Consider the following 27,642-nt stretch of genomic DNA (forward strand, 5'->3'; position numbering starts at 1 on the left):
CTTCCTTATTTTAGCACTAACTCAATGAGGTTCTACACCTTCAATCCAGGAACCCTTCCCCAAAATCTTTATTTTTTCTTGAAACCCCAACCACTAGACCCTGGGAGGTATAAGTACCTCCCATAACCACAATCTTCCTTTTAAATACCCAAGAGACGGGGACGATTTCTTCCAACTATGGGAGGTTGCAGCAGGTGTCAGTACTGGGACAAGGAAGAGTAGGACTCCATATAATGAGTATTACCTGTAAGCAATCAAGGAATTACCACAACACCACTATTATTTGTCCCAGTACTAACTATGAGGAGCCAGAAATGAGACTCCGACACAAGGGAGTCATGGTTTAGTCAAATGGGTTTGATCAAAAACTTTTATTAAAATAAAAGGGGGTTGGGAAAGGCCTATAACGGTGCTCGAAGAGGTGTTTCCCTACCATAAACCAAAACTAAGGGTCTGTAAATGCCAGAATGTCCAAAGCAAAACCATCCTGTGTCCAAAGTACTATTCCTGTAAAAGGGTAAGGTCTTTGGCCATGAATGATGAAAGAAAATGTTCAAAGAAACGAATTGTGTATCTGAACACAAGTTCCAGAAGGGTAGAGGTCCTTGTTGCAGAGGGTGGTTTCTTTCTCTTCACTCTGCTTTATATTCAAGAATATTAGTTCTTTAAGTTTTTGTTTAACAACACACCTGGTATACAAAACAACTTAGCTGTTAGTCTGTATGTTAGGACACCTGGTGTACACCCTGTCAGGTTTTCCCTCCTCTTTAATGTTTTCACAGTGTTTTGCTAGTCCTGATGTATCCTTATTAGGGCTTTCTTGGATATTGTATATTACACACTGTTCAACTTGCACTTTGGTATGTTTTCCTGCCAGCTCTTTCTCACATGTATATGCTTGCAACTTGTGACTTCCAGGTATACTCTCCTGCCAGGGCTTTTCTCATATATGTACTCTTGCACCTTTGATCTGCCTGGTATACGCTCCTGCCAGGGCTTTTCTCATGTGGGCTCTGCACACATTTACAATCTTCTTCATATATATTCTTGCACTTTTGATCTGCCTGGTATACTCCCCTGCCAGGACTTCTCTCATAAGTGTACTTCATACACCTGCAAACTTCAGTTTCTTTTTCTACTTTGCTTCTTTAAGAAATGCTTCTTTAATAAATGTTCACTTGTTCAATATTTCTTGTATACTTCAATCTCTTTTGTTAAATTTTGGCAGGGCTTCCACTCATATACTTGATTTGCATTTATTACGTTTTGGCAGGGCTGCCAATATGCCCCAGTGTCCCCTCTTCCCTCGGGTGGACTCACTGTTTCTTCCTGGCGTATGTTCTTTCTCTCCCGGCAAATCTGTGGCGGTCTCTCAGGATTTCATTCTTTCTCACCTCCTCTGCTTCTCTGATTCTTCTGTGCATCTGCTTCGCGCCTCTCTGGGGTTCGGTGGTGCAGAGGCTGCCTTTGAGTACTTGTGAACGCCCCGAAGCCTGCTGCTTACTTCTGGCGTTCTTGCGGCATACTCCCTCCTGAAGCCCACTCCCTTCTTCCTTGTCTGTGAGCCCGGTGGCTCCAAAACTTCGCTCCAGCCTTCTAGCCTCTCGGTCTGCACTGAGAGAAGCAGCATTGCTCAGCCAGCGTCTTTGAGTGCCTGTCAGCTAGTCTGCCAATTTAAATCTCCTGGCCTAATTTTTGTTGCTCTAACAACTAGAGCACAGGGTCTCTAGTTGTTACAGCTCCTGGTCCCCAGTAATCTTCATTACTCCGTTCATCACCTTAGTCACAATACTTTCGTTTTTAGGGAAATGGTAGTTGGTTTCTGATGTTTTGTGTTCAAAGTCTGAAAAGCTTTTTTCAGTGATGTTTAAAGGCAGGTTTGTTTTTGAAGACTTGTAGTCAGACTTCGAAAAGGCATTTTCAGAAGTTGTGAAAAGCAAGTCAGATTTTGAGGACTTGTATCCAGAGTCTGAAAAGGTGTTTCCAGTACCTTTCTTAGGTAGGTGAGGAGAGGTATAACAATATGCCATTAAGGCTTGGAGAGTGGCTGGGATATCCTCAAAAGAGAAGGGGATACCATGTCTCATCCGCTGATGTCATGACACCCTCCCGAGGGCTGCCTCCCCCATGTGACCCTCCCTCATATAGCCACTCCCGGTGTCAGGATTAGGTAGCGGCTGCTGTCCCGTGCCACATGCGGAGAGGCCACCGCCGGAAAGGAGTGATGACACCATCGGATTCATCACATAACTCTATAAGGCATACTAAAGACCAAGGATGAGACAAAGCCCCACCATGCCACACGCCAAGCATAGAGGACCAATTACCAGACTGCTGTGTCTCTGGCCAGCCCCTCAGAGAATTGACTGACTCAATCAAGTCAAGCTGCAGCGATGGGATTCCATAGATGCCTCCACCGGGTCCAGGGAGTTGACATTCCAGATGAGATTATTCAGTAGTTCCTTTGCCATAGTGCTCAGGGCAGAAATTATTCCTTTTAGCAATATTTGCCTCTGTGGTCAGTTGTACATGTCTCGCCATTTTTTCTAGACAATCCGTATGGGCACTAAGTGGCTGGTCCACTCCAAGCTGCTAGGGGGTATTTGTTCCATCCCACACCCAATCTCCAAAGTCATGCTTCTGTCTTGGAGACAACATTAATTATTTCTGCTGTGCTACGGGAATTGCTGCACCTTAAGGACAGTTAAGACATTGAGATCAACTTGAAAAAGCAGACGCACAATGAAAAGGTGTTATTTCCTATTAAGGCATTCCCAAATGCACCTCTTTAATTCTTTAATCTCACTTCTCTAATTTGGTTGCTGTATCATACCACAACTCAAGCTAGAAACCTTGGTTGCATTCTGTGATGTGTGCTTTGATCTCGTTCCTTCTCTTATAGGGAGGACCCCTCCCATGTTGCCAGGGTGGTGTGGCACACAGTCCAATAGTCCCCCTGGGGGGGGGTGCACCATGGGAGGATCACATGAGTGGGGAAATCCCTTATGGGATGAGGGATGACGTTACAGGAAGAATGCGCATAAATGCCCCATTATCCACTGCCTTGCCCTCTTACCCTATTCAGGGCAACCCAGTCCCTCCCTCTATATAATTCTGTAAGGTACAAGATACCAATTCATTACATTACACTGAGACGAGGGAGACTAGCGACTACCCATGAAAACACTGTAACTGGAAAACTGAGATGAAGCGGAGGCGTGGAGTAATGCAGAATACAGCGCAAGTCCACACAGTGCGGTCTAGTCAATCTGGACAATCTGGAGTACAACAGAGTATTAAAAACAGGAGGAGGACTGGGAATGGCGTGGAGCCCTCCCTGGAGGAGCCATAAGAGCGAATGGAGATCGGAGAGAAGAAAGAACGCTGACTGAGGTGGGAGCAAGAAAAAGCAGAGCAGGTCCGGAGCGGAAGGATCGCTCCACAAAACTGGGAGGATTAACTCCTGGCATCGCAGCAGACTGGAGAATGTGAGAGGGCAACGTCACGTTCCCCATGAAGGTCTGGGAAGCACCACAGCAGATTGCAGGCCTCCAGGGAAGGCCCAAAACCATTGCATACCGGGAAAAATGTATGCTGGTTGTCCGGAATGTGCAGGGGCCCCAAGAAGTTATTGGAGAGCCCAGAAGGGTGAGAAAACCCCAGAAGACAAGGTCTGGGACCCTGACTGAGGCGAGTGAACTTTAATATGTCCAAAACCGCCCTTTGAAACTTGGCTGGGGAGTGTACCAAATAAAGCAGAAAACTGAAAGTCCGAAATGTGAGTGTGGGACTCACACCCATATGAGGGATACATAATTGGACATCTTCATAGCCGCAGTAACTGACAGGTTAGTGATTTAAGTTGGCTGTGAGAGAAGCTGGAACCAGGGGAAAGGAAGCATTCCACCTGGAGTTTGTGGATACTATACCAAGCCAAGAGAAGGGAGACATTCTCTTGGTATTTTAAAGAAGCTGAAGAGAAACAACGGGAGGGAGTCCTTTCCCCTGGTGTTTCAACACACTTTTGAAAGCCAAGAGAAGGGAGACATTCTCTTGGCATTGTGAGGACCCGGCAACCTTTTTTGACACAAGGTTGCATATCCTTTTGAGGTTTTGTTTTTGCATCATTTGAACTGAAAATGAGCTGCAAAAGAACGTTTAAACCTACGCAAAGAAGAAGAAAGACATTCTTTTGAACCAAAGAAGATCACCTTGCACCTTAGTTTGAGTTCCTAGTGTAAGGGCTGGAAATCGGTTTGACATGACGGTGGACTTTTTCTTTGGACATCCTGACAGACTCCCTAGATTATTCTTTGAGGCAGGGAAACCCCTCTTATTATTGTGCAAAGTGCAAGTTTTCATTAACACAGTAGGACCACTATAGATCCTAAAGCAACAGCTCCCTCTAGCGGTCGCCACAGGCGAAGCTATGCAAATTGGATCACTGTATATCCTAAGGCAACAGCTCCCTCTAGCATAGCATTCTGTGCATTCGGAGTCTCTATTGCGCATGAATGCATCAGACAAACTTACATCTGGCCTTTTATATTGGTAAAGATAGTTGGGTATTCCCCAACCCTAATTTCTTTAATACAAGTTTATAGGCATAAATATGCCACCATTGTGTCCGTCGCTTACTTATGCACCCTTACAATTCCTAAATTCGACTGGATTTATAGTTGCAGACACAAAAGCCTGTATAAGTAACCAAGAGAAATCCTCCATCCCACTAATTTGGGAATGCCAAATATGTGGCCTGTCAGTACATTCTTTCTTTCACATATTAATCCTTCATGACTAATTGAGATATTGAAAAACGGAATTATCCATTATAATTGTCAATCATCCTCTCTATTGTGATAACCTTTAATAGCCACCATGTCCCTTGCTTCAGAAAGGTTCACTCTGCGCCATGTCTCCGGAGCAAAGGCCTAAAACTATAAAAAATGTGTTGGGGAATGCATGAGATTATCTGGCCTAATTTGCAACAAACGGAAAGAAAAGTATCACTACAGTATCTACAGCTGTATAGTTTTGTACAAACTGATAAAGGCCTTTCCTGGCTTGTTTACAGAAAGTATTTGTGTATTACGTGAGCTTCTGTCAGTACTTTTTATAGCTGGGTTTCAGGAGGGATTACTGGGGCTGTACCCTCTTCCACTTATGGATGTGTTAGATTTTGGAGGATTCTGGGTAATTACTTTGACTGATATATCGCACTGGATCTGCGTTCTGACTCATCCTACTTCATTGTCATGTGTTGACCACAGGGAATTCTGTACTGACCAGCAGATCAATGAGTTCTGGGGACAAGAGTGTATCCTTGGGATCTGAACTGGCCACAGGTCTGTCGTGTAGCAAAGCCAACACTACTTCAGTGTATCTCTCTGGGGTATCTTAACAAATCTCTCTGGGGTACAGTAAATAGTGCAATTCTTCTTACAGAGGCAGTCTCTTCCTAGTAAATTTACAAGAGTTGATGGGCTCGTTAAGACTACACCTGTATTGAAAATGGGTTTAAGGGTGACAGAAACCAGTTCAGTAACTGTATGTGGAACATTGTGTATTTGAGATGCCTACTGCATTGACAGTCGTGGAGAATAAAGGAATGTGTAGGAAATGGTCAGAACGGACTGCAGATTTGCTAGCCTATGTCTACTTAAGAAGAGATGGTTTGAACACTGGAGGGAAGGCATGGTATCACAAGTATGACACTGGCACAATGGATACAATTTACCCTATAACTTAGAATGGAGTAGTCTCAAACATCAAACGATAAACAAAACAGCCCTAGTGGCGTCAGTTACATCAAAATGGCCTATGCTAACAAAAATCTAATGGCTGCCCTATCTCTTATACAAAAAGTGTAAAAGGAGAAATGTATGCAAAAGGGAAATTTATTGTTCAAAATCAATAAAGGTAGTTGAACCAGCTCTCCTCCTGACGTTACATCCACACAACTGACTGCTCTTTCCTTTCCACACAGGGATAAAAGGTGGAGCAAGATAGCACAGTACGAGCAAGGCAGACCGCACAATGAGACCGCTATCCAGACCCAGCAGTTCAAGAGGAGGAGAATGGCGTCAAACATAGAGAGGCTGACGAGGAGAGACACAACCTTGCCCTCTTCATCAAAACCCTGCGAATCCTCCACTGAAAGAATCGTAAAGGCAGAGGACAATAACTCAAGTGTGTTGAAGCAGATTTCAACAGTACACAGAGCGTGTCAACGCTGGTAAGCAGGAGCGAGGGAAACTTCTGCTACTGTGGTACCGGCCTTGACTCTGGTTACGAGGAAAGCCAAGCGGTTCACAGCCAGTTAGTCGGGGGGAGAGCTGATAAGAACCGGGCTGTGATGATTGAAAGACGCAAAGTGGCAAGTTGAACCAAGTTCAAAGAACTGTAAAAGTGTTGAGGGGAAACCAGCTGTAGAGGGAACCGGCACTACATGGGTGCTAACTCGAGAGAATCTGGTCAATCCCCCATCTGAGTGAAAATAGAGAAACCGGAAGACCGTAAGAGAGCAGACAAGATAAGTCAAAGTGGTTTTACAGGAGGTCAAGCAAAATCCCTGTACAGTCGAAATCCTTTGATCTACGAACTATAGAGAACGCAAGGGAAGTGAATCTCACTATACGAGAAAGCAAGGAAACTGAATCCTGAATACATTGAAAGTGAATGTGAAGTTGGCAAGAGTGAACCCGGAAGAGGGATGCTGACGAGAAGGCACAAAGATGGCCACTAGAACTGTTTAAAAAGACGTTAAGATTTGTGAGCGAAGGAAAAGCCATAGTGAACCCGGTGGAGGGAGGCTAACAGTTGAGAGGGGTCCAAGCCGGAAGGAGGGAGATCAGGGATGAAGCGATCACCCAAAGTCTATTAAAAGAAGGAACTATTGTTTGATTTGTGGAATACAATTTGTGAAGGGTCAGCGCCCGGAAGAGGGGGACCCAGGAGGCAGACCATCACCCGAGAAATATGTTGACCAGAACTTTGTGTTTTGTTTGTTTGTTTTTCTTGATAATCATATCAGGCCTATGGGACCAGGAAACCACAACCCCAAAGGCCTTGATATTGATATGAACTGTTAGGATCCAAACCCAGAACAGGGGGGGCCAAGGGGTGAAGAACCCTCACCCTAAGCAAAACCAGGAAACAAACTTTCATTTTGTTAAAGGAACTTTTGTTGTGTTATTGAATGTTAGTCCCTCGAAGGCAAGAGACTTTCAAGAGAATCAAGACTTGGCCATTGACGGTCCTGATAGTTGCAAGTAGACATCGTCGGCTCGTGCTGAGGAAGCTTGAGTGTGTGCTGTGCTCCAAGATCCCACCTTACCCCATGCTAAAAACATGGGGAAGGGAGACCCAAGCTACCGCATCCTGACATATTATTTGGAAACACTTCTTTATTTTCTTGAGAACTATGCCACACTCCCTTTTGTATTAGTTGTAAAGTTTGGCAATAGGTTTCTTAGTATAGGCAATTTTTTATATGACACAACGTCACAAGGACTGCCCTATTTTCATTTGATGGTCGACGCATGCTCCCATCTTAGATTTAGGCTTAGATTAGGTGTTTTACCAACCTGCATACAGTTTAATAAACACCCTTAGAGTGTGATCACTTGTGTCTGTCTTTACTGTTGCCACTATGAGTTCCTTGCTACTGGGTTGGGAATAGGGAGGGAAAGGGGGTGGCGGGGTGAGGGGATGGTGTGCAGGAGTATAATACTGTTGACACCATTTAATTATATAACTAATGTATGATTGTTAAGATGGATTTCTCGAATCTAGCCTGGCGGACAGATTTTAGGGGGCCACCTAAAATTTTCACGCCTTGAAACACTTGTGTATAGGCCCGTTACAAATGCCATATCATATCATATATCATATCACCTTAGTTATAGTAAACGGGGAAACTCTGAGAGGTCAGCCAAACTCAATCAAGGTAAACGTGGAGAGTGGTCAAGGCTTGGTCTCAGAAGAAAGTGAGTGGGGTCAGGGGTCCACAATCAGTCCACACAGTGAAGCACACAATAATTAAATTTAGACGGGTAAGTACAAAAATACTGTATTATAGGCCCAAAGACACACTAAGCAATGAAACAGGCAGGTAGTACTATCACACAATACTCAGTTATCAAACATATATAGTCACCTTCAGGTTTGTAGGAATGCATACAATAACATTAACAACCAAAAGAGGGTAAGTAGTGATGCTGTAGAAGGAAACTAGTTCACACGAATTATGCCCCAACTTTAAAAGTCTAATCCCTATGATGTATAGGACTTTGTGCCCAAAAGTCCCAAAGCGCTGTTTTTGGAGAGGGGACTGATGTAGGAAGAGTTCCCGTGGTGGTGAAATGTTCCAGAAGATATTCAACAATGTTACAGGTCAGTAAAATGATATTCCTGTCTTTTTAGATACAAGCTTTTAGATCTGACGATCAAAAAGGAATGGTATTCTTAGGAGAACAGGGAGAGGTCAATGCATTGCAATTACTGACTCGGATTTTTCCCAGATGACTAGGTGGGTAGACTGGGGGTCGCTTAAGTTAGGTTTTCCCGCCGTTTGTTCCAGTGCCGAATGTCTGTGGGTTGCAGATCAGAGAAATCCTCGGGTCGGCTGCTGGTGCTGGATGCAACCACTGCTGAAAAAGGCAAGCAGGATTCACTGATGCAGGACTCTTCTGTACACCTCACAGCGTCTTCCACTGACCGTCACTGCACAGCGATGATGGTCGGTGCCTCTGCAGTCATGATTGAAGAAGACCTTGCAGAAGGATCCCTTGAATCTGTGAAGCTGAAACGTGGTAGGAAGACTACTTGTGGCACGAGCTAGAGACCACCAAAGTTCCAGCAAACGACGCCGAACAGCAATAATTCTACCGATGTATCCCACTGGAGAGCTGCTCAGTTGACCGGGTGGTCCAGTGACACCTTTGAAGCCTCAGAATGGCTGGAACCCCCGAGAATGAGTCAAGACTGGTTGGTCCCACCAGTCCAAGGGTTGAAGCACCGCTTAGGGCCTTCGCAGATCAGGTAGTACAGCAAGGCTTCACCGAGCCAAACGCATGAAGGGGATGCTGGGCTGCTTCGGGAGTCGTCCAGAGATCATCAGTCAGCTGCTCTTCTACACAGGATGGGTAAATACAACATTGAAGAAAAAGCTACATGAGTCCTCTTCTTATTCTATATCCTGGCTGGAAGTAAGTCCATGGCTACCGATGGTAAGGATCTGCACCATTCAAGCAGCCCATGATCCTGGCTTTTCACAATGTGATTGCTGCATGTTTCTCGATCCATGTTTGGTCAGACCGTAGTTTAAAGATTGTAGTAGTTTAAAACGTATTACGGTATGAATTGCTGCCTTGTACACAACAACCTGCAATCCTGCGCTCAGATACCTTTTGGGTTAGGTGCGCTATATAAATAAACAAATAAATATATGTATTGCTAGGTATAACGAATCAGCCGACTCTTGCAAACAAACCTGACCACATTCCATCAGTGACTGGTTTGCCAGTTGGTCTGCATTGGACATACATGGTATGCTATTCAACAGAGAGATCGACTAGCACCCCCATCTTACCATGCTATCTGCACTTGGGAATATAAAATGGAAAAGGGGCTATGAATATTGCAGTGTCTCACCTCTTCAGAAGTGAATAGCAATAGCCGTCAAGGAAAACGCTCCTCCTTTCCCCCTATCAATTACTTTGGGAAAAGCTCTCCATCCTGTCTGATTTACTGTTCATCCACAAACATACTTAATTCAGAGCTTCCCCCCTCTCCGCACCTCCACCCCACAGGCTGGAAACCTAAACGTTGCCTTCATTCCCCTTTGGTGTGGATAGAGCAACATTGTGTTAACACTTGTATACTGTTATGACACTCTTTCGTTGGGGTCCACAGAGAGAACCTGGTGGAAGAGACTGGGGAATGGCCAGGTCAAGGGGTACCTAATTTGCCATCACTGATTATTGAAATGCTAATACATTCATGGGGCTATTTTCTCTTTTTGTTTTCCTTTTCAGGGTGCTGTACCCAAAGGGAATGCTACGAAAGAATTTATTGAGAGTTTGCAACTGAAACCAGGGCAAGTGGTATATAAATGTCCTAAATGTTGCAGCATCAAACCAGACCGAGCGCATCACTGTAGGTAGGTGCACTTCAAATGAAATCATTAAACTATGGAAGCCGAATCTCTCTAGACCAGAAAACATTTCCCCTCTCCTTTGGATGGTCAGAACATTCTTACCATTGCATTCAATGTCTAGGTTGGCGTCCAAGGATATGTTGTTTACTCATTGTATGCCTGGATAGTAAGGCTTTGAGATTAGTAGTGAAATGTAGCAGCTTTGTTTCTGAATTGATCCAATGAGCATAGGTTTATATGATTACATAGTTTGTATCAATGAAGACTGCTCTGTTTTTGCGTATAATCTTGATCATTTTCAATTTAACGTTTAGTTTCAATCACCAACTGAGCAGTGAAAATGTAACACACTTGATATTGATATATAGTAAGTGGAATTCTTATTTTCAATTTGGACTAATTATACATCTGTCAAGAAGTCCCCGAGTAGTCAGTGAATACCTGGAGAGAATTGCACATTAGTGTTTTTTTTTTTTTATAATCTTCTAATTTGAACCTTGTTTGGGTGCAATCGGGACCCTACTTGTTTGAAAAATCTGTGACCTTATCAACGAATGCATCATTTTAAAAAACAATAAATGGCTAGCTCCTCCGAATCAAAATGAGCATTGCTGAAGTGCCACTATATTACATATACATTACTGTGAAATCTATAAAGTGTACATTCAAACCTTTTTGGTAAATCATTTGCATTTAAATGTATGCAAAATAAAATTTGGGGAAAATTAAATAGATGTGATACAGTGAACAAGCAGATGCTGTATATAATTTCTAATAAGTGGATGATGCAAGCTATTGTGCACCACATACACTCTACTCAAAACCTTGAATCCCTTGTTTATTCTGGCTCGGGCACATGTGTATGTTGTATGAAACTGATTTTGGCAATATGAACTTCAGTTTACATAAATGTTTAACGAAGCAGAATGTATAGCTTTTCTGAAGATTTGTCCTCAATACAATGGTAAATAACAATTTATTTATTGGACATTTGTATTACGCCTATACAAAAGTGTTTCCATGCACAACAAGACAAGTTGGGGGTGGGGGGCACATAGGAAAACCGCAAACTATTTATTATATTGGCCTTGTGACAATCCTACTGTGCAAGTACAAGACAAGGTGGTGCCCAAAGGTAGGAGCTGGGTAAGTGCTGGGAAGCTGGGTAAGTGCTGGAGGCGTGGGGTGGGGAGACAGCAAGTGCCAGGGGAAAGAGAGGAGGGACGGGAGGGGGAGTGTGGTGGACCGGGAGGACCAGGTTAGGGCAAAGGGAGCCCAATGGCTATTGTTGGCAGGGAATGCTGGGGCGACTGGTAGTTGCTGGTCTGGCCCCTGTCACAGCGGCAGAGAGAACATTTAGCATGGGAGGGGGAGAGGGAAGGAAGAGGAGACAAGGAAAGTATTGAGAAGTTTCCAGAACTTAAGACAATCTAGTTCAAGTCTGAGGGGGGGGGGGATTCCAGAGGGAAGAACCAGCCAAGGAGAGGGCTCTACTTGCCACTCTGCTTGGAGAAACATTTGAAGTGCAGAGAGTGGGAGCCAGAGGACTAAGAACTCTGGCAGGGTGGTTAGGGAGGGACAGCTGAATATAGAGTGGTCCCAGGCCCCAGACGGCCTTGTGTATTATGCATAGGGTCTTGAATTTTATCCTTGCAGTGGCCTGGAGCCAGTGGAGATATTTTAGGGCGTGAAAGATGTGGTCCTTAAGCTTGAGGTCAAGGATAAGTCGTGCAGTCCTATTCTGGATTAGTTGAAGGAGGCGAATGGAAAAGAGGGGCAGATTGAGGAAGAGGTTGTTGCAGTAGTCCAGCCTAGAGAGAACCAAGGCTATGGAGACGTTTAGTTTCTGGGGAAAGGTGAGGAAATTTAGAATGCATCTGAGGAGGTGAAGCTGAAAGTCGGACTTCTTGGCAAGGTCTGTGATGTGTGTAGAGAAAGAGAGAGAGGAGTCAAACATGATTCCCAGGTGTTTTGCCTCACGTTGGTTAAGGGAGGGGACCCAGGGAGGATGGCCAGATAGAGGGGGCAGGGGAGCAAGGAGTTGGAGTCTCAATGAGGAGGATCTCTGTCTTACTGGCATTTAGACAGAGATCATTGGCAGAGCACCATGCATGAATAGCAGCCAGACAGTCCCGTATGAGAGCGGAGAGAGGAGATGGAGGAGGTAGAGGATGGCAGCTTGAAGGAGAGCTGTGTGTCATCTGCATAACACTTGAAACAAGGGCGAGAAAGTGGAGATCAAGTGGGCAAGAGGGGCCACGTAAATGCTGAAGAGCCATGGGGATAGGATGGAGCCATGGGGGATGCCACAAGTAGAGCGTGAGATGCAGGAGAGAAAGGGACCCATTTGCACTTGGGAGGGTCTCTGTGAAAGGAAGGAGGACAGCCAGGATAGTTGCCGGTCTGTGATGCGTAGGTTATCATGGAGACTGTTTATGAGGATGGAGTGGTTGACTGTGTTAAAGGTAGAAGAAAGATCGAGGAGGATAAGGACCGAGGTTGTATTTGAGTCCACGTTAGAGAGCCGGTCTTCACAGGTGTTAAGGCGAGCAGTTTCTTTGCATCTGGATGCCTTTTAACGGACTGGTGGTCATGGAGGCAGCCAGCCATTTGAGTGTAGAGGGTCAGTTGGGGGATGACCAGCTTCTCCATGAGTTTGCCCAAAAATGGGGTGATGGAGAGCAATAGTTAGCTGGGCAAGAAGGTTCAGCAGGTAGCTTTTTTTAGCAGAGGGTGCACAAGAGAGTGCCTAAGGGAGTTATGGGAAGGAGCCAGTGGCAATTGAATGGTTGCCGAGGTCAGTCAAGGCTTGAGCGAGAGAGACAAGGTTGTCTTTGATGGTCTGGAGGAGTAGGGGAGCACTTGTTCAGAGGACACTTTCATAGAGCGGACAACTCTAGAGACCTCACCTGATGCATTGGGAGAGAAGGAAGAGAGAATGGGGCAAGAGAAGGGGGGAGCAGATGACAGGATGTCCTGAGTTTTGGAGAAGTGGGCAGCCAGTGTACTGCAGAGGGCCTCGGAGGGAGGAGAGGAGGAGACTGCAGTAGGATTGGCAAGTTACTTGCAGATTTTAAAATGTTTTGCCATGTTATTGGTGGCTTCAGAGATGCAGGCTTGGACATTAGCCCTCTTCTTGGAGCAGATGGCGAGACGATATTGCCTTTGGAGTTGGTGGCAGGCCAGTTTGTCAGAGGATGAGCTAGAAGTCTGCAACTTCCGCTCTGCAGCTTTGCACTTGCGTTTCAAAGCTGCAAAGTCAGTCATAACAAGAGTTGCATTTGGGGGCAGGCTTCATACAGATCCTCATGATGGGGATAATGATGTCCAGGGTGTTAGAGTGATGAAGGTTAGCTAGAATAGAGTCAGAAGGAGAATTAAATGAAGGGGGGGGGAGAGAGTGGTGGGTTGTCTGGTGAGAGGAGAGCATCCAAGTTGTGTCTGGCAGAGTGGGTACGGCCAGAGGGAAGGATAGTGAGGGAAAGAGAGTCTCAGAGGTCGTGGAAGAGTTCAGTAGCCACATCTGGAGAGTCAAGATAGATGTTAAAGTCCCCAAAGAAGATACGTTTGGGGGAGAAGGCAAGAAGAGAGAAAGCTTTGGCTTGAAGAGCTTTTTGTGATATCTCTGTGAAACTCCTGCGACCAGTATTTTAATTTAGATCTGGAGGTGTCGCATTGGTGTGTGAAAGACTGAGACTAATAGATCCCCCACTCCGTTTGTTTGTAAGGTAATGTGTATTTTCCACACACCTTCTTGCTGCGCCACAATCGTGTATGAACAAAGTTCCAAAATCACATGTGTTGGTGCTCAAAATAGTTTTGTTTATTGGCCCTTTCTGATTACACGTGTTTCAGCATTGACTATGCCTTTTTCAAATCGGGGCATATCTATAATCCTTCAGCATTATTCGTATATGCATGTTTGTAGTCTGGGGTAAATCCCATCTGCTGAAAAACACGACACGAGCAGCAAGAAACGAACATTTTCTGCAGATGTGATTAACCCCCAGTACTACAAACATGCATATACGAATAATGCTGAAGGATTATGTGGACTCTCGCCTTGTTTTCTGAGCTGCTCTGTATTCTAAGGAAGGCATGTATCAAGAATAGACACACAAGTGATCACAGTTCAAGGGTGTTTATTAAACTGTATATGTGGGTTAGAAAAAACACCTAATCTAAACCTAAATCTAAGATGGGAGCAAGCTACGACCATCAAATAATAAGGCATCTTGTCAAATAAAAAGGCCTATAGTAAGAAAAACCTATTGCCTATCCTCACACTAAATACAAACGAAGAGTGCGGGGTAGGATTCACAGGAAAGAAAGAAGTGTTCGCAAATAATAAGTCAGGATGCAGTTGTCTGTGTCTCTCTTCCCCCCGTTTTGAGCACGGTAAAGGTGGGACTCCGGAGCACAGTACATGCTTGAGCTTTTCCAGCACGACACTGCAGTTCCGCTCTTTGGTATCAGGACCTTCAGTGGTTCAGTTTTAGGGGACTTGATGTATTCCAAAATTGCTAAAGTTCCTTTCTGCTTGCATGTTGGTTGATGCCTTCTCACCTCTGGATCCCCCTCTTCCGGGCTCAGACCCTTCTCACTCCGTCGGGTTCACTGCGGCTTTCAACACAATCTCTTCTGTGACATTCACAGACCTTAATGTCTTCTTAAACAGTTCACTGTAGACAACCCTGTGTCGGGTTCACCCTTGTCAATACACTATTTCTTGGGACTTCAGGCTTTGCCCCCTTTTTATCGGCATCCCTCTGTGAAGTTCACTCTTGCCAACTTTGCCAATAACACAATTTCTTGAACAGTTCCTATGATGCGGGATTCAGTTCCCTTAGCTTCACAATTATCTGCCAGGCAAAGACGTTCGACTGTACAGAGGATTTTACTACACCCCGACCACTTTGACCCCTTTTTCACCTTTGCCAAGGCCTTCTGGTAGCGGTAGTTTCAACATTAGGGTAATCGCCCAGAGGTTCTCGAGTGAGCATCTGTAGCTGCTTTTCCTCTCTTATTAACAGTTCTTTATACTTTCTTTAATTAGCCATTTGCCACTTTTGTTAAACACAGTTCAGTTTCTTATCGGCTCTCCCTTCAACTCACCGGCTGTGATCAACTGCTTGGCTTTTCTTGTCTCTGGTGTCAGGGCCGGTACCATGGTGGGAAGCGTCTCTCCCCGGCTTGGTTATCAGCGGAGAAGGGCCTTGTGTACCGCTGACATCTGCTGCAACACACGCTGACTATTGTTCGCGGTCTTATGATTCCTTCCGTGGAGGTTTCACAGGCCTGGCTTGGAAAGGGCAAGGTCGCTTCTCTCCTCGTCCTCTCGATTCACGCTGTCTTTCTCCTCTTGAACTGCCATGCAGAGTTAGCTCTCTTGTTGTGCACTCTGCCTTGCTCGTATAGTGCTCTTGTGCTCCACCTTTTATCCCTTTGGGGAAGGGCCATCAAGTGTGTGTGATTCTGGTCAATTGCCTGACTTTGCCTGACCCTTGTGTTGGGACATGTCAAGTAAACGGCTCAGGTGTTTGTCCGTCGTCTTTCGTGGTGTGCGAAAGTGTTTGTGTCAGAAAGGGAGGGGGTGGGAGGGTAGAGTGTTTGAGTATCCTACGGGGTAGGATGGAGAAAAGGTGTTCTAACAAGAGGGATACTGTGTCTCACCCATCTGTGTTCCACTTGCACTACCCGAGGACCCCCCATCCAGTTGATCCTCCTGCAATGGTCCACCCCCAGGAACTGGATCCAATAGCAATGGCCGTGTCCTGGCCACCTGGATGACCAATCTCCAGGGACTAGTCAGGGAGACACCTTCAGGTTTCTCACAGCATCTAGCATGTGCTGTCTCTGGGGGGAGGGGGGTAGTCCTTTGTTTATTTCTGGCTTTCTTCCTGTCCCCACCCTCCCCCTTGCAATTGGCTGGAACAGTCGGGTGTCTCTCTGCCTCTGTTCCTGGCAGCCATTTCCACATGCCTGCCTGACTGTAGTCTAGAAGCATCATGCAAGGAAACCACTTGTAGAGCAGTCTTAAGGGTTGGTTGATGCTCAGTGAGTAGTTTTACGTTGATTTCAATCCGTTCTTGGCCTGTTTCAGGTGTTTATGTGGAGGGATTTGTGTACTTTTTAAAATAGTTTTTTGCTTAGTTTGGGTATTCTCTGGGGGTTATTTTGTGTTTGTGGACTACCACCCTGTTTTCAGAGCTGTTCTGCTTCTAGAGTGAAAGATCAACATACATCACATTTATATAGAACTGTTGAAGACAAGCATGCGTCATATCCAGACAGAATTGTGAAGGTAATCGTGTGTCACATCTAGATAGAAGTGTGAAGGTAATCGTGTGCCTTGTATACATAGAATTGTGGAGACTAGCCCGCGTCACATTTAGATAGAATTGTGAAGATAATCATGCGTCACATCTAGACAGTGATGCCACTAACTAACCCTACTAAAGAAATCTCGCCCCCTGCATACACCTCTCAAAGCACTGCAAACCGCACACACTTCACTACACTGCAACAACAAAACAAACCACACATAGCCTTGCACAACAGCACATGACGGCTACCAACCGAAAAGCACACTTACGCACAGCGAACCGTGTTAACAAAACTGAAGCTCCCAACAGCACATCACAGCTCACTTGCACTTTTCCTGGTCAATCCTACTAATCCATCCCACCCTCTTTCCTTTCAGATCTGCCAGAGCGCCAGGGGACCACTTTGGTGGTGATCGTGCACAGCATAAATATCTTTTAACATCACATTAACATCATACACTATACTCCATTCGGCCCCTTATACCATAGCCTGAATTCCATCCCAGCGCTGCATACTTTATCTGCGCTCCTTTATAAATTAAATTGCAGTGTCTTAGCCACTGGCCACCATATTGACCGCAAGCAGGGTTGTCCAACTCCAGGACTCAAGGGCCGAGAACATGTCAGATTTTCGGGATACCACTAATTAATATTCATGAGATAAATGTTCATACACTGATTCTAAATGTATACACATTTTGTCTTGTGAATATTATTGAGGGATATCCTGAAAACCTGTCAGGATTCTGGCCCTCAAGGCCTGGAGCTGGACCACCTGGAGAAATACCGCCACTAACCCTGCTTTCATAGGCATCTTACCCTCTTCCCCAGTCTCTTGTTATTACTGCCTGTGATATTGCTAGGTGCGGCTTCTGCTTGTGCCTCCTTCAAACTTGCCAAACCATTTTGGAAAACCGTTGACTGTTCCCATGTCCAACCTACAAAAGTAGCTATAACGTCCGTTTAAAGTTGCCCCTCTTCTGTCCCCATCTCAAAATCTGAAACGTTGGGACATTCTCCCACCCCGCAAATGCAAGAAAATGTATAATACAACTAAAAAGGAAAAAGTAGATATGTATTGCTCCTCATAGCACTGGAACCAGGCAGGTATTTCTACTCCTTCCAACCAAGATCAAAGTTGCGACAGGAAAGCAGTGTGCAAGTCAAGGTGTACCGGAGTCTTGTGTCTACTTGCTGTGGAAGAAAACAGACAAACAGACTCAAAACCATGAATTTGAAAAGTGTAGCAAGAGACGGTCCATTTATTAAATCACAATTTATGTATTCAAATTTGTAGAGCGCACGTCAGCCCGGGGGCATCGTGGCGCTTGTTACAGGCATATCTTAGTTGCAATAATACAATATTAACAAGGAATACATTATTTACAAAGGCAATATGATATTTGTACAAATTGCAAAGCAGAGTATTTACATGGCATGGTGGGGGTCACAGATTATTGGGCAAGGAAGGAGGTCTTCAGTTTCCTACGAAAAATCGGGAGCGAGTGTTCCGCTCTAATGTCTGCAGGAAGAGCGTTCCAGGTCTTGGCTGCAATATAGGTGAAGCTTACGCCACCGGCTTTGGCTTTTTTGATGCGTGGGATGCAGAGTAAATTGGTGTATTGCGTCCTGGTGGGTCGGGCGGAGGAGGGTTTGGAGATGGTCTCTGATAGATAGGACGGGGCAGAGAAGGAGAGCCATTTGTGCGTGAGGGTGAGGATTTTGAGTGTAATCCGTTCTTTGACCGGGAGCCATTGTGCTGAGAGTCTGGCATGAGAGATATGCTCTCTTCTAGGGATGCTAAGGGCGGCCCGTAGAGCATTATTTTGTGTGACTTGGAGTCTGTTTAGGTTTTTTGCTGAAGTGCCTGCTAGGAGGGCATTGCAATAGTCCAGTTTGGCTCCAATGGTTGCTCTGGCTATGGAGAGGCAGTTGGGTTTGGAGAGGTATGGCTTGATGCCGTTTATGAGTTTAGTGTTATGCGCAGAAGAGGAGGTGATTGCGCTGACTTGTCTGTTCATGGATAGAGAGGAGTCTATGTATACTCCCAGTGTCTTAACCGCTGTGGAGATGGGGATGATAGAGTTGTCAATGGAGAAGTTAGCGTACAGTATGTCCAGTTTGTCTAGGGTGCTCTGTTGACCTAATATCATGATTTCAGTCTTGTTAAGGCAGAGGCCATTTGTAGCCATCCAGGCCTGGATGATGGCATAGATTGAGTGGAGTGCCTTTGCGTCGTCGTGGTATGAGCCTGAGAGGGGTAGAAGCACTTGTGTGTCGTCCGCGTAGTTAGTGTATGTAATGCCGTATGAGTCGAGTTTGTCAAAAAGGGGTTTAGTGAACAGGTTGTAGAGTGTGGGTGCAGTGCAGGATCCTTGAGGGACCCCGCAGTGGATTGTTGTGGGAGTGGCGTTGGCTATGTCCGAGAAGACTTTCATGGCTCTACCTTCTAGGAAGGAGGTGACCCATCGCGCTGATTCTTTGGAAAAGTTAGCAGAGAGAGTGAGGTGAGGGTCTTATGGTCAACTAGATTGAACGCGGCTGAGAGATCTAGGAGGAGTAGGAGGGCTGGCTTGCCCTTGTCCATGATTTGGGTGATCTGATTCTTCAGATCCACCAGCGCTGTTTCTGTCCCGTGTCCTATCCGGAAGCCTGATTGCCTCGACCCAAGGATGGAGTGGGTTTCCAGAAAGTGCTGGATTTGGCAATGTGCGGCTTTGTCCAGTAGTTTCAGGAGGAATGGCACTGTGGTTATTGGTCTGTAGTTGTTAGGTTGTAGGGGGTCAAGGGTGTTTTTTTTTAGGAGGGGCCGGACCCAGGCCTCTTTAAGGCTAGCAGGGATAATGCCTGTTTTAAAAGACGCGTTAATGAAAGCCGTAAAGAGCGGTGCAAAGCAGTCTGCGCAGTCCTTGATGAGTTTTGGTGGGCAGATTTCACCTTTACAAGGGGAGGGTTTGAGATTTTTTAGAAGATTGACGACTTCTGTCTCAGTGACGTCCCTGAAAGAGAAGTCAGGTATGGTGGGCTTAGAGGTGGAGGATGGGGCGTTAGAAGGCTTGGAGCCTGTCTGTGGAGGAGGTCAATTTTGTGCAGCATGGCAGTTTGAATGCTGGCACACCACGCTTCATCTTTAGTTATTTCATCCGGTGTATTGTGGGGGGGAGATGAGCTTGTTGAAAATGGCGAAGATCTCTTTAGGGAGCGATTTGGCATTGGAGATTTGTGTGTTGAAAGCATTGGCTTTGGCAGCAGTGATAGCTGTTTTGTATTGCTTGGAGATTAAATTAAAATCGTTTTTGGTGCTGCTGGATGGGTTAGATTGCCAGTTTTTTAAAGCTGCTCTTTTGAGGGATCGCATTGAGTGCAGTTCTTCAGTGAACCAGCAGTTGGTGTGTAGTGATTTCTTTTCTTTTTTCCATTCAAGTGGTGCTATTTCATTGATAGCTTTACAATATAATACAATAATGCATGTCCCCTTCTAAACTAAAAAAAGCAACAAACCCCACTCTCCCGATGAGTAGACTGTAAGCTTTTATACACATTGTGGTGCTTTCAAACTGCCTGCAATCAGAATTACGTCATATGGATTTGAGAACTGATACAATACTTTGGAAACTGCATTTCCTCTTTTCTGGGAGTGAGCCTCTGTTTATCCATCAGCACTGTCTCTTGCACATGCTATTTAAGTCACATGATGCAGGCTTTCTGAAAAAGGCCCTTCTTGAGCGCTGCCTGCCACCTAGTCCGACGCACAGCATCCTTGACTTTTCTATCTAAAAAAGCCAATCCTGCTTGAGTCAATCATTTTACTGTCAAAGGACTGCCAAGTACTACTTACCAGTGCCAAAGCCCCCTAGCAAGGTCAGCAGTTTTCACAGTGACAGCAGCTCTTACTACTGCAGTCTCATAAAGTCTGTTACTGTACTTTATGTGATTATTGTCCATTGGTAAAGATGAAACATAAACACAGAGTTTTATATTTCCTCATTGCTTACCTCACTACTGTCCCTGAGGCTGCAGATGAGGCCCTGCAAGTACAGTTGCTTAGGTTGCATTAAATGGACGGAGGGCGGGAAGACGGAATTGTTCTGAATCCATCAAGCCAAAATCTTCATTCAGCTATTCAAAAGTTTAATCTGGTCAAGGGACTATAGTTTCAGGACTTGGATGCATTGGGTGATGTTTGCAACGGATGGCAATGGAGAGCTTCATATCCGTATATTGGAATAGAGGGCAATCTAATAGAGCCTTACTTAAGCAATAAACCCAGACAGGTGGGGGGCTTTATTTGGCCATATAATGGCCTGGCGAGTTTGAAGCCTGAGTGAAGTGAGGGCTTTAGCGTTTGCCCGGACATTGCCTATGCCAGTAAAGCACTCACCCGAAGAAGTTTATTGCTATTCATATCCCACACGTTGTACCAGGATGCTAATATTTAAGTATTTAAGTTCAGAAACAGCTGTCCCTATGTCCAGCTTTGGGCATTAACAAAGCTAGCTATAACATCCGTTTCAATGAGCGACATGAAGAGGACAGAGGGGTAGAGGATTGCAGCGCACTGTCATGCCTCACTCACCAGTTTCCTATAGTAGCAGGAATCCTAATGCGATCAGATCAGCAGCAAGGCCGTTCTATACTAGGTGGAGTCTCTTTAATAAACTCCCTGCGAAACGGCGTTGTATTCCAGCCCATAGGATCATGTGATCACGTTGCTACGACATCAATCACGTGACTTCTGCGCGTATTTGGGTCCATTCCTCTAAGCGCTCCTCGCTTCTGATTGTTGCTACATGTTGCTACTTTGTCGTTCCAGAGCTGCGGTAAAGTCGGTTTGACCGCGTCTCTATCCAGAGCCTTGCTTCCAAAGGCTGTTCCTGTTTTCTGCAAGACTCGTTTTCCGAGTCGATCCTTGATTTCAGTTACGGTCTGGGACACGGACCCGAATCACGTGTAGTTCCTGGCGTGGAAGTGCACAAACGTTCCAAGGAGCAGTTTTTCAGCGATTCCTCTCAGAGGCTTCCTGAATCCATTGTCAGCATTTCATTTCACTGAGGTTTCCTGTCCTGGCCAGAAGTCGGGTGAATGCTTCCTCTGCGATTGCTCGCTCCCGTGTTTCTAGACGCATAACGCCTTCAATTATTGTTTTGACTTGAGAACTTCCTAATTTGCGGGAGTTGGACTTCTGAATTTTCAACCTTACAAACTTATTTCCAGAACTAATCTATTCCACTGCTGAGCACTCCTATTAGTACTGCATGCCAGAGAGGATTAATTTACTTTCCATCAGTTCAAGGGTGATTCCATTACTACATTAAGAGTGAAGATTTAGGTTTTGAACATTTACGAAGATGCCCGAAATATGTTGTGTTATACTATGTGCACAGAACTAGAGGACGCTATCCAGAGTGCACCTACCCGACACTAGTTCGACCCTCGTTCCGTTTGGGATTAGTTACCTACTAACACTAACATTCCCTTTACTTGTCGTTGTGTCTTACTGTTGGATTACTATCTGGAGTACCTCCTTTCACCTCGCTCTTCAGCAACCACTTCTGCTAAGGTTAGTGGGGAAACTAGTGGAAAGATAATAAAGTCAGCTGTATTAGACAGGTTACTTACCTTGTTGTTTCTATTATACAGATTAGAGATTGTGCTCAGTTATTCACCCTTTCAATTGATTTCTCGCTCTGGCCGTGTTTCTTCTATCGGGCAGTGGGTGTAATCAATGGAAAGGGTTCTTCCTTGAGGATTCATCAGTGAAGGTTAAGAAGAAAGAAGTCAACAGGATCAATATCGTATCCTTTTATGATTGTACTCCACCTGTATCCTTTGCTGGTATAATCCAAGTGTGTTTATAGTCAAAAGCTTAAGGGCGGCATGTCACGCACTTAGCTGAACTCCCGAGGGGGAAGCATGGCGACTTCCATGTAGGCTCGGATCGGGAGATTTACCATGCGATAAAGACTGTGTTCTTAGCTTGCTGATTGGCTAGAAGGCTGCCACTAGGCTCACCCCTGCCGTGTACTAATACTGTTTATTGGTCGGGTAGTTAAATGCATGCAGATAATGCAACAGCAACTCATTACACCTGAATAAAGGGAGCGGCTAAGTTGTTGCACTCATCTGAAGGGGCTTAAGATTTGATACCGACACCATGGGGCATGCAAAACTCTAGTTCAAGTGCCAGCCATTCATTTAGCTGGCAAGAAGCATGTCAGAACTAATTACGAAAATAGAGAGTTAAATGAACGTCCTGAATGGGAAATAAATCCTCTTTAATCATAGCTTGAGTTTTGAAGATCAGTTTACCCAGTGGGAGACAGGCATGGTATCAAGAGATGACAGACAACAGAACTCAAGTTTTAAAGAATGTTTTATTTCAATATCAGGATGGTGTAAGGCCTAACTTGCCCTATAACTAAGGTAGGGATTTCTCCTGCCTACAGAAAACTAAGGGAAGATTGTGTATGTAAGTACAAATCAAAAGTCTATCTGTGTCAAACCCTATGCTTGCCCTACCATCTAGAAATCAACATGGTGTGGGGTTCTTCTTAATCGACAAAATGAGTGTTCAAAAGTAAAGTCTCACCTGCTCTGAGCTTAAGTTCTTCTTGGGCTCCCTATCCCAAGTTCAATACAGTTCCAATAGTTACTTGCTTCAACAATGTTCTGCCAGGTTTTGAGGTTCCCTTCCCCAAGTTCAATCTAGCACAGTTCACACAAAAGGAGGTCTTGTGGTTCCCTTCCTCAAGATGGCTTTTCTCAGTTTCTTAGACTCTCAGGGTTCCCTTCCCTGAGAATTCATTGTAGCACTTAAACTGATTTCAAATGTACAATACAAGAAAACAATAGGTCCATTTGACCCACCGCATGGTTTATTCACAAGGTCTTTTGCTTGTCACCATTTAGGCCTACCAGGTCTAGGTACAGTTGTCGGAGCATACAGTCCCCTCATCACAGGTCGCGCAAACAGGAACCCTATGCTTCTCCTTGACTTGATTTGTGATGTCTGTGATCTTCACAGTGAGAAGCTCCCTGGTCTAGGCACAGTTGTCGGACCACCCAATACAAGTTGCGCCACCGTAAGTTCCCTTAGCCTTGTTTGGCCCCTTCACAGGCTCTTCTGCCTCGGGCTTCCGGCTTCTCACGCTTGTATTCTCTTTGGTTAGTGTAACACTCTTATGCATCAGTCGTTTGCTTGGTTCTTTCTCACATTAATTGCTGGACTACTTGAGTGATTGTTCAATTTTCCATATGCTTTTGTTCTGCTGAAGGTGCTGCTTTCATACAGTCTAACATTGAATATGTCGGTTTAACTTCAAATGTGTGTTCGCTATTCAATATGCTGTGATCTTATTTAGATAGCACTTTCCATTCAGTTCGGTATTCAATATAACGTGGTTTCATTCAAACCACAATTTCCATTTAGTTCGTTATTCAATATAGTTCATATTCATTTAAGTTCATGGACCGTTACTTGCCTGCGGTCCCTTGGGAGCGCTACGGTCTTCCGACACTCATTGACTCTTAGCCTCTCCATAGCAGTGGTTTCTGCTGCTCCTGCTCACCTTCTCTGTATGCGGTAAGCAGTTTGTCGGGTATGTCACAATATACCTTCTTGCTTCACAATAGCCTTGGAGCTCCAGCTGCCTCCGAGTCTCCGCGCAGACAGTCTCTCTCTATTTCTTTCTTTCTCTCTTTTTCTTTCTCTTTCTCTTTCCCTTTCCCTCGCTCTTTCTCTCACTCTCTTTTTCTCTTTTTCTCTTTTTCTCTTTCTGTTTTACTCTTTTTCTCTTTCTCTTTCGCTCTCTTGCTCTCTTGCTCTCTTGCTCTCTTGCTCTCTTGCTCGCTTTCCCTATTTCGCTTACTCTCCCTCTCCTTCTCTATTTCGCTTTCTCTCTCTTTCTCTATTTCGCTTTCTCTCCCTCTCTTTCTCTATTTCGCTTTCTCTCCCTCTCTTTCTCTATTTCGCTTTCTCTCCTTTCTCTTTCTCTCCCTCTTTGCCTCTCTTTTTCTCTTTCTTTCCCGTTCCCTCTTTCTCTCTCTCTCTTTCTCTCTCTCTCTTTCTCTCTCTCTATTTCTCTCTCTCTCTTTCTCTCGTTCTTTCTTTCTCTCTCTCTCTTTCTCTGTCACTCTGGTCCTATCATTTTGTAAAGCGGAAGGAGGGAAGATGGTACAGGGTTGATAAGAACAAATAAACTTAGAGAGGAGGTGGGGTATAGATCGTCACCACGACGTCAGGAATACTGTGTCTCACCCGAGTGCATTCTCTCCCCGATCCGCAATGACCCTCCACTTTGGCGCTCCTCCTTCGCTTGTCCACCCACCAGCGTGATCTCTGAGGAGTAGCAGTGAGAACACCCTCAGTTTTCTCACACAGAAATAGATTTGTTTGTCAACACAGAAAATAAATACAAAAAATCAGAAGCATCATGTTGATGTTCTTATCCATACTCTCTAGTGTTAGGCAGATTTACATGCAGTAACCTTTGGGAACACTACACACAATTAAGACTACAGGTGTAAGCACAATGTCTGTACTACAGTTTTGTGGTAGAAGGGCTGAGCAGCCGGGCTTATCTCAAGAGGGATGTGAGCAGTACAAGGTTTTACATAAAGGACTTGCATGTGGTTCAAGCAAACACTTATTCAAGGTTTCTTGGTCAAATATTAATTTATTTACACATTCATTTAGAAAACATTCCACTAGTAATAAGCAGCTCAATATCACCCAATAATACACTCCAGTACCAAACCAATACGTTTCTGAACAAGTTAGGCTCCCCTGAAGTGGGAACAAAATGGCACTTCAGTAACTTTAAAAAGGGTTAAAAGACACAGGTTATAAGAATTAAACACAAATACTTTCTTAGGCAGGGCAAATAGTTTCAGTTCACTACAAGAGGCAATTCAATTCAATAGGTCTGGGCCAAAGTCAATGGATCAGTGTCTTGGATAGGATAGCACAGTTCTGGTAGTAAACGGTTAAGTCTTTGCCAATGTTCTTAGAAGTAGTTTGCACGAAAAAGAGTTATATGTCGGATTAGGAGCGCACAAGACTCCAAAGTTGGGAAAGTTTCACAAACTTTCACCGTGGCAGAGAGGAGTTCTCAACCGCGTGTGCACAGTACCTTTTATAATAAAGAAAAGCTGTAGCGAAGGCAAAAGTTCCTGGCAGTTCCTGCAGATCTCACTGTTCCTGGGCCTCAGTCGTGGGGACAAGACAAAGGACGTCGGGAGGTTCCTACAGAGGGATTGATCCACATGCTTGGCAAAACATTGGTTTAAAGTGTGAGTGCCTTAAAGTCCACAAACTGGCATCCTTCTCGCTGGCTATCCTGTTTTCAATAGCACTCTGAAGAAAATTCAACCAGTATGGAGACGGTTTCCAGGTGGCTTGCGAGTTGGTTTTTCCCACCAGCTCAAGGGAACACGTCGTCCTTGAAGGGGCTTCTCTGTCGAGGGAGTTTCAGGCTTTTCGGACCTGCAGCAGGGCTTCACCGGGCAAACAAACGGTCAAGGAGTATCAGCAGTCTTCCTTCAGCTCGTCTTCGGTTCTTTCATTCCAGTGGTTGACTCTGCCTTCCAAGTTCCATAGACCTGCTTTTAAACAGTTTTCTCCCATTCATTCCAGCCTAGCTGTCACTCACCCAGCAGGGTGGCTGTCCTTGCCGGACAGTCAGCCAGCCAATCAATCCTGAGTGCATTCAGGACTCCTAAGAGACTAAGCACAGGGAGTTTCGGGCACCTCCCTCACATCCTGTCCACCCCAGACACTCAGGCACCAGAGGCAAACTAACAAAGGGAGACAAACACTAGAAGGACCTTTCCAAAAAGAAATGGCGAAAAAAGTCGATCAGAACCTGTTTTTACAGAGGGGGCTCAGACGCGATCTTGAAAAACATGGCTCTGGTGGATTTTAGCTACCGGAGGGTTTAAACAGGTCGCGATCGTGAAAATCATGGTAATACCACTGCCACCAGCCATTCTGAGAGGAAATGGTAGCATTTGAATGCTACATGAGTTTTCTAGGCATAGGGAATACTAGGTATTCCCTCCAGCACTCTGCTGTAAGGCAATGTGTGCTGGGTCTAGCAATTTAAAAAGACTAGCAAAGTCAATTTAACTTTACATTCACTGGGAGACGTAGTCAGTCCCAGAGAACGTACTAAAAGCTTGGGAAGTCTGAAAGACATCCCTCTGCCACTGCACTGAGGGTGCTGTGTGACACACCGGAAAAAGATGATGCCTATGGAGTTGTCTACAACTCCATAGCCAAAGAACACAAAAGTAAAACACACATCAAAATACATGAGTGGGAAAAAAGGCTCACACTCTTTCCAGGTAAAAATGAAAGTCCTAGAAATCCAGCATAGTTGCTGGGCGTCTCAAAAGGTAAGGGAAATTAGCACATTTATGAGACTCCTCCCTAACATCTAGGATACCCATTTTCGAGGAACTGGTCAAGTCGATCTCTCTATTCTTTTCTGCCATTTTCACTAATTCAGTGAGTTACCAGCAAGATGAGTAGTGCACCCACAAAGTAATCGTGGTGGCTTTGAAGTGGACTAGTCGGTTGCAAATGTCACTGGATGTTTAACCCCCATTGTTCACCCCTGACAATGTTTCAAGGTAAGTCCGATCTATGAAAGTCTTGTCAAAGCAGGTCCTCCCCTGCTCATCCAGAACCATCAAAGACCACATCGATAGCCTTGGCCAATTTCTGCAATCACTCCTTTGGCACTGCAACCTTCCCCTCCCCCCTCAAGCACTCCCTTGTGCACCCCCTTCTTAAAAAGCCCTTTGCCGATCTTTCCTAACTATCGCCCGATTTCCATCACTCAATTCCTGGGCAAACTCCTGGAAAAGCTGGCCATCTCCCAGCTTAATCTGCATACTGAATCTGTTGGTTGTCTCCACGACCACCAGACTGGCTTCAGAACTGCCAGAACCGCGGAATCTGCTCTCCTGAACACCTGTGAAGACTGTCTCTGTAGTCTTTAATCTTCCTTCTGTCCTCAGTGTCCTCAATCTAACCTCGTTATTTCATCACTTTTGATACGGTCTTCCATGCCATCCTGCTCAATCGCCTCTGTGATAACCTGGGTATTGCTGATCAGGCTCTGGCTTGATTGACCTCCTTTGTCACCGACTGAC

General features: G+C 45.1%; 1 protein-coding gene across 2 annotated transcripts in view; it reads left to right on the forward strand.

Moving 5' to 3' along the window:
• The window catches only part of ZDHHC3 (zinc finger DHHC-type palmitoyltransferase 3), a 402,886-nt gene that overhangs the window by 154,568 nt on the left and 220,676 nt on the right, over window positions 1-27,642 (forward strand). For both annotated transcript variants that reach the window (XM_069648316.1, XM_069648317.1), the window contains exon 3: window positions 10,038-10,162. In XM_069648316.1, coding sequence (XP_069504417.1) covers window positions 10,038-10,162 — 125 coding nt within the window. The remainder of the gene's footprint in view (window positions 1-10,037; window positions 10,163-27,642) is intronic.

Source organism: Ambystoma mexicanum, chromosome 2q, assembly GCF_040938575.1.
Source record: "Ambystoma mexicanum isolate Mex_15411 chromosome 2q, UKY_AmexF1_1, whole genome shotgun sequence".
Classification (NCBI taxonomy): Eukaryota; Metazoa; Chordata; class Amphibia; order Caudata; family Ambystomatidae; genus Ambystoma; species Ambystoma mexicanum.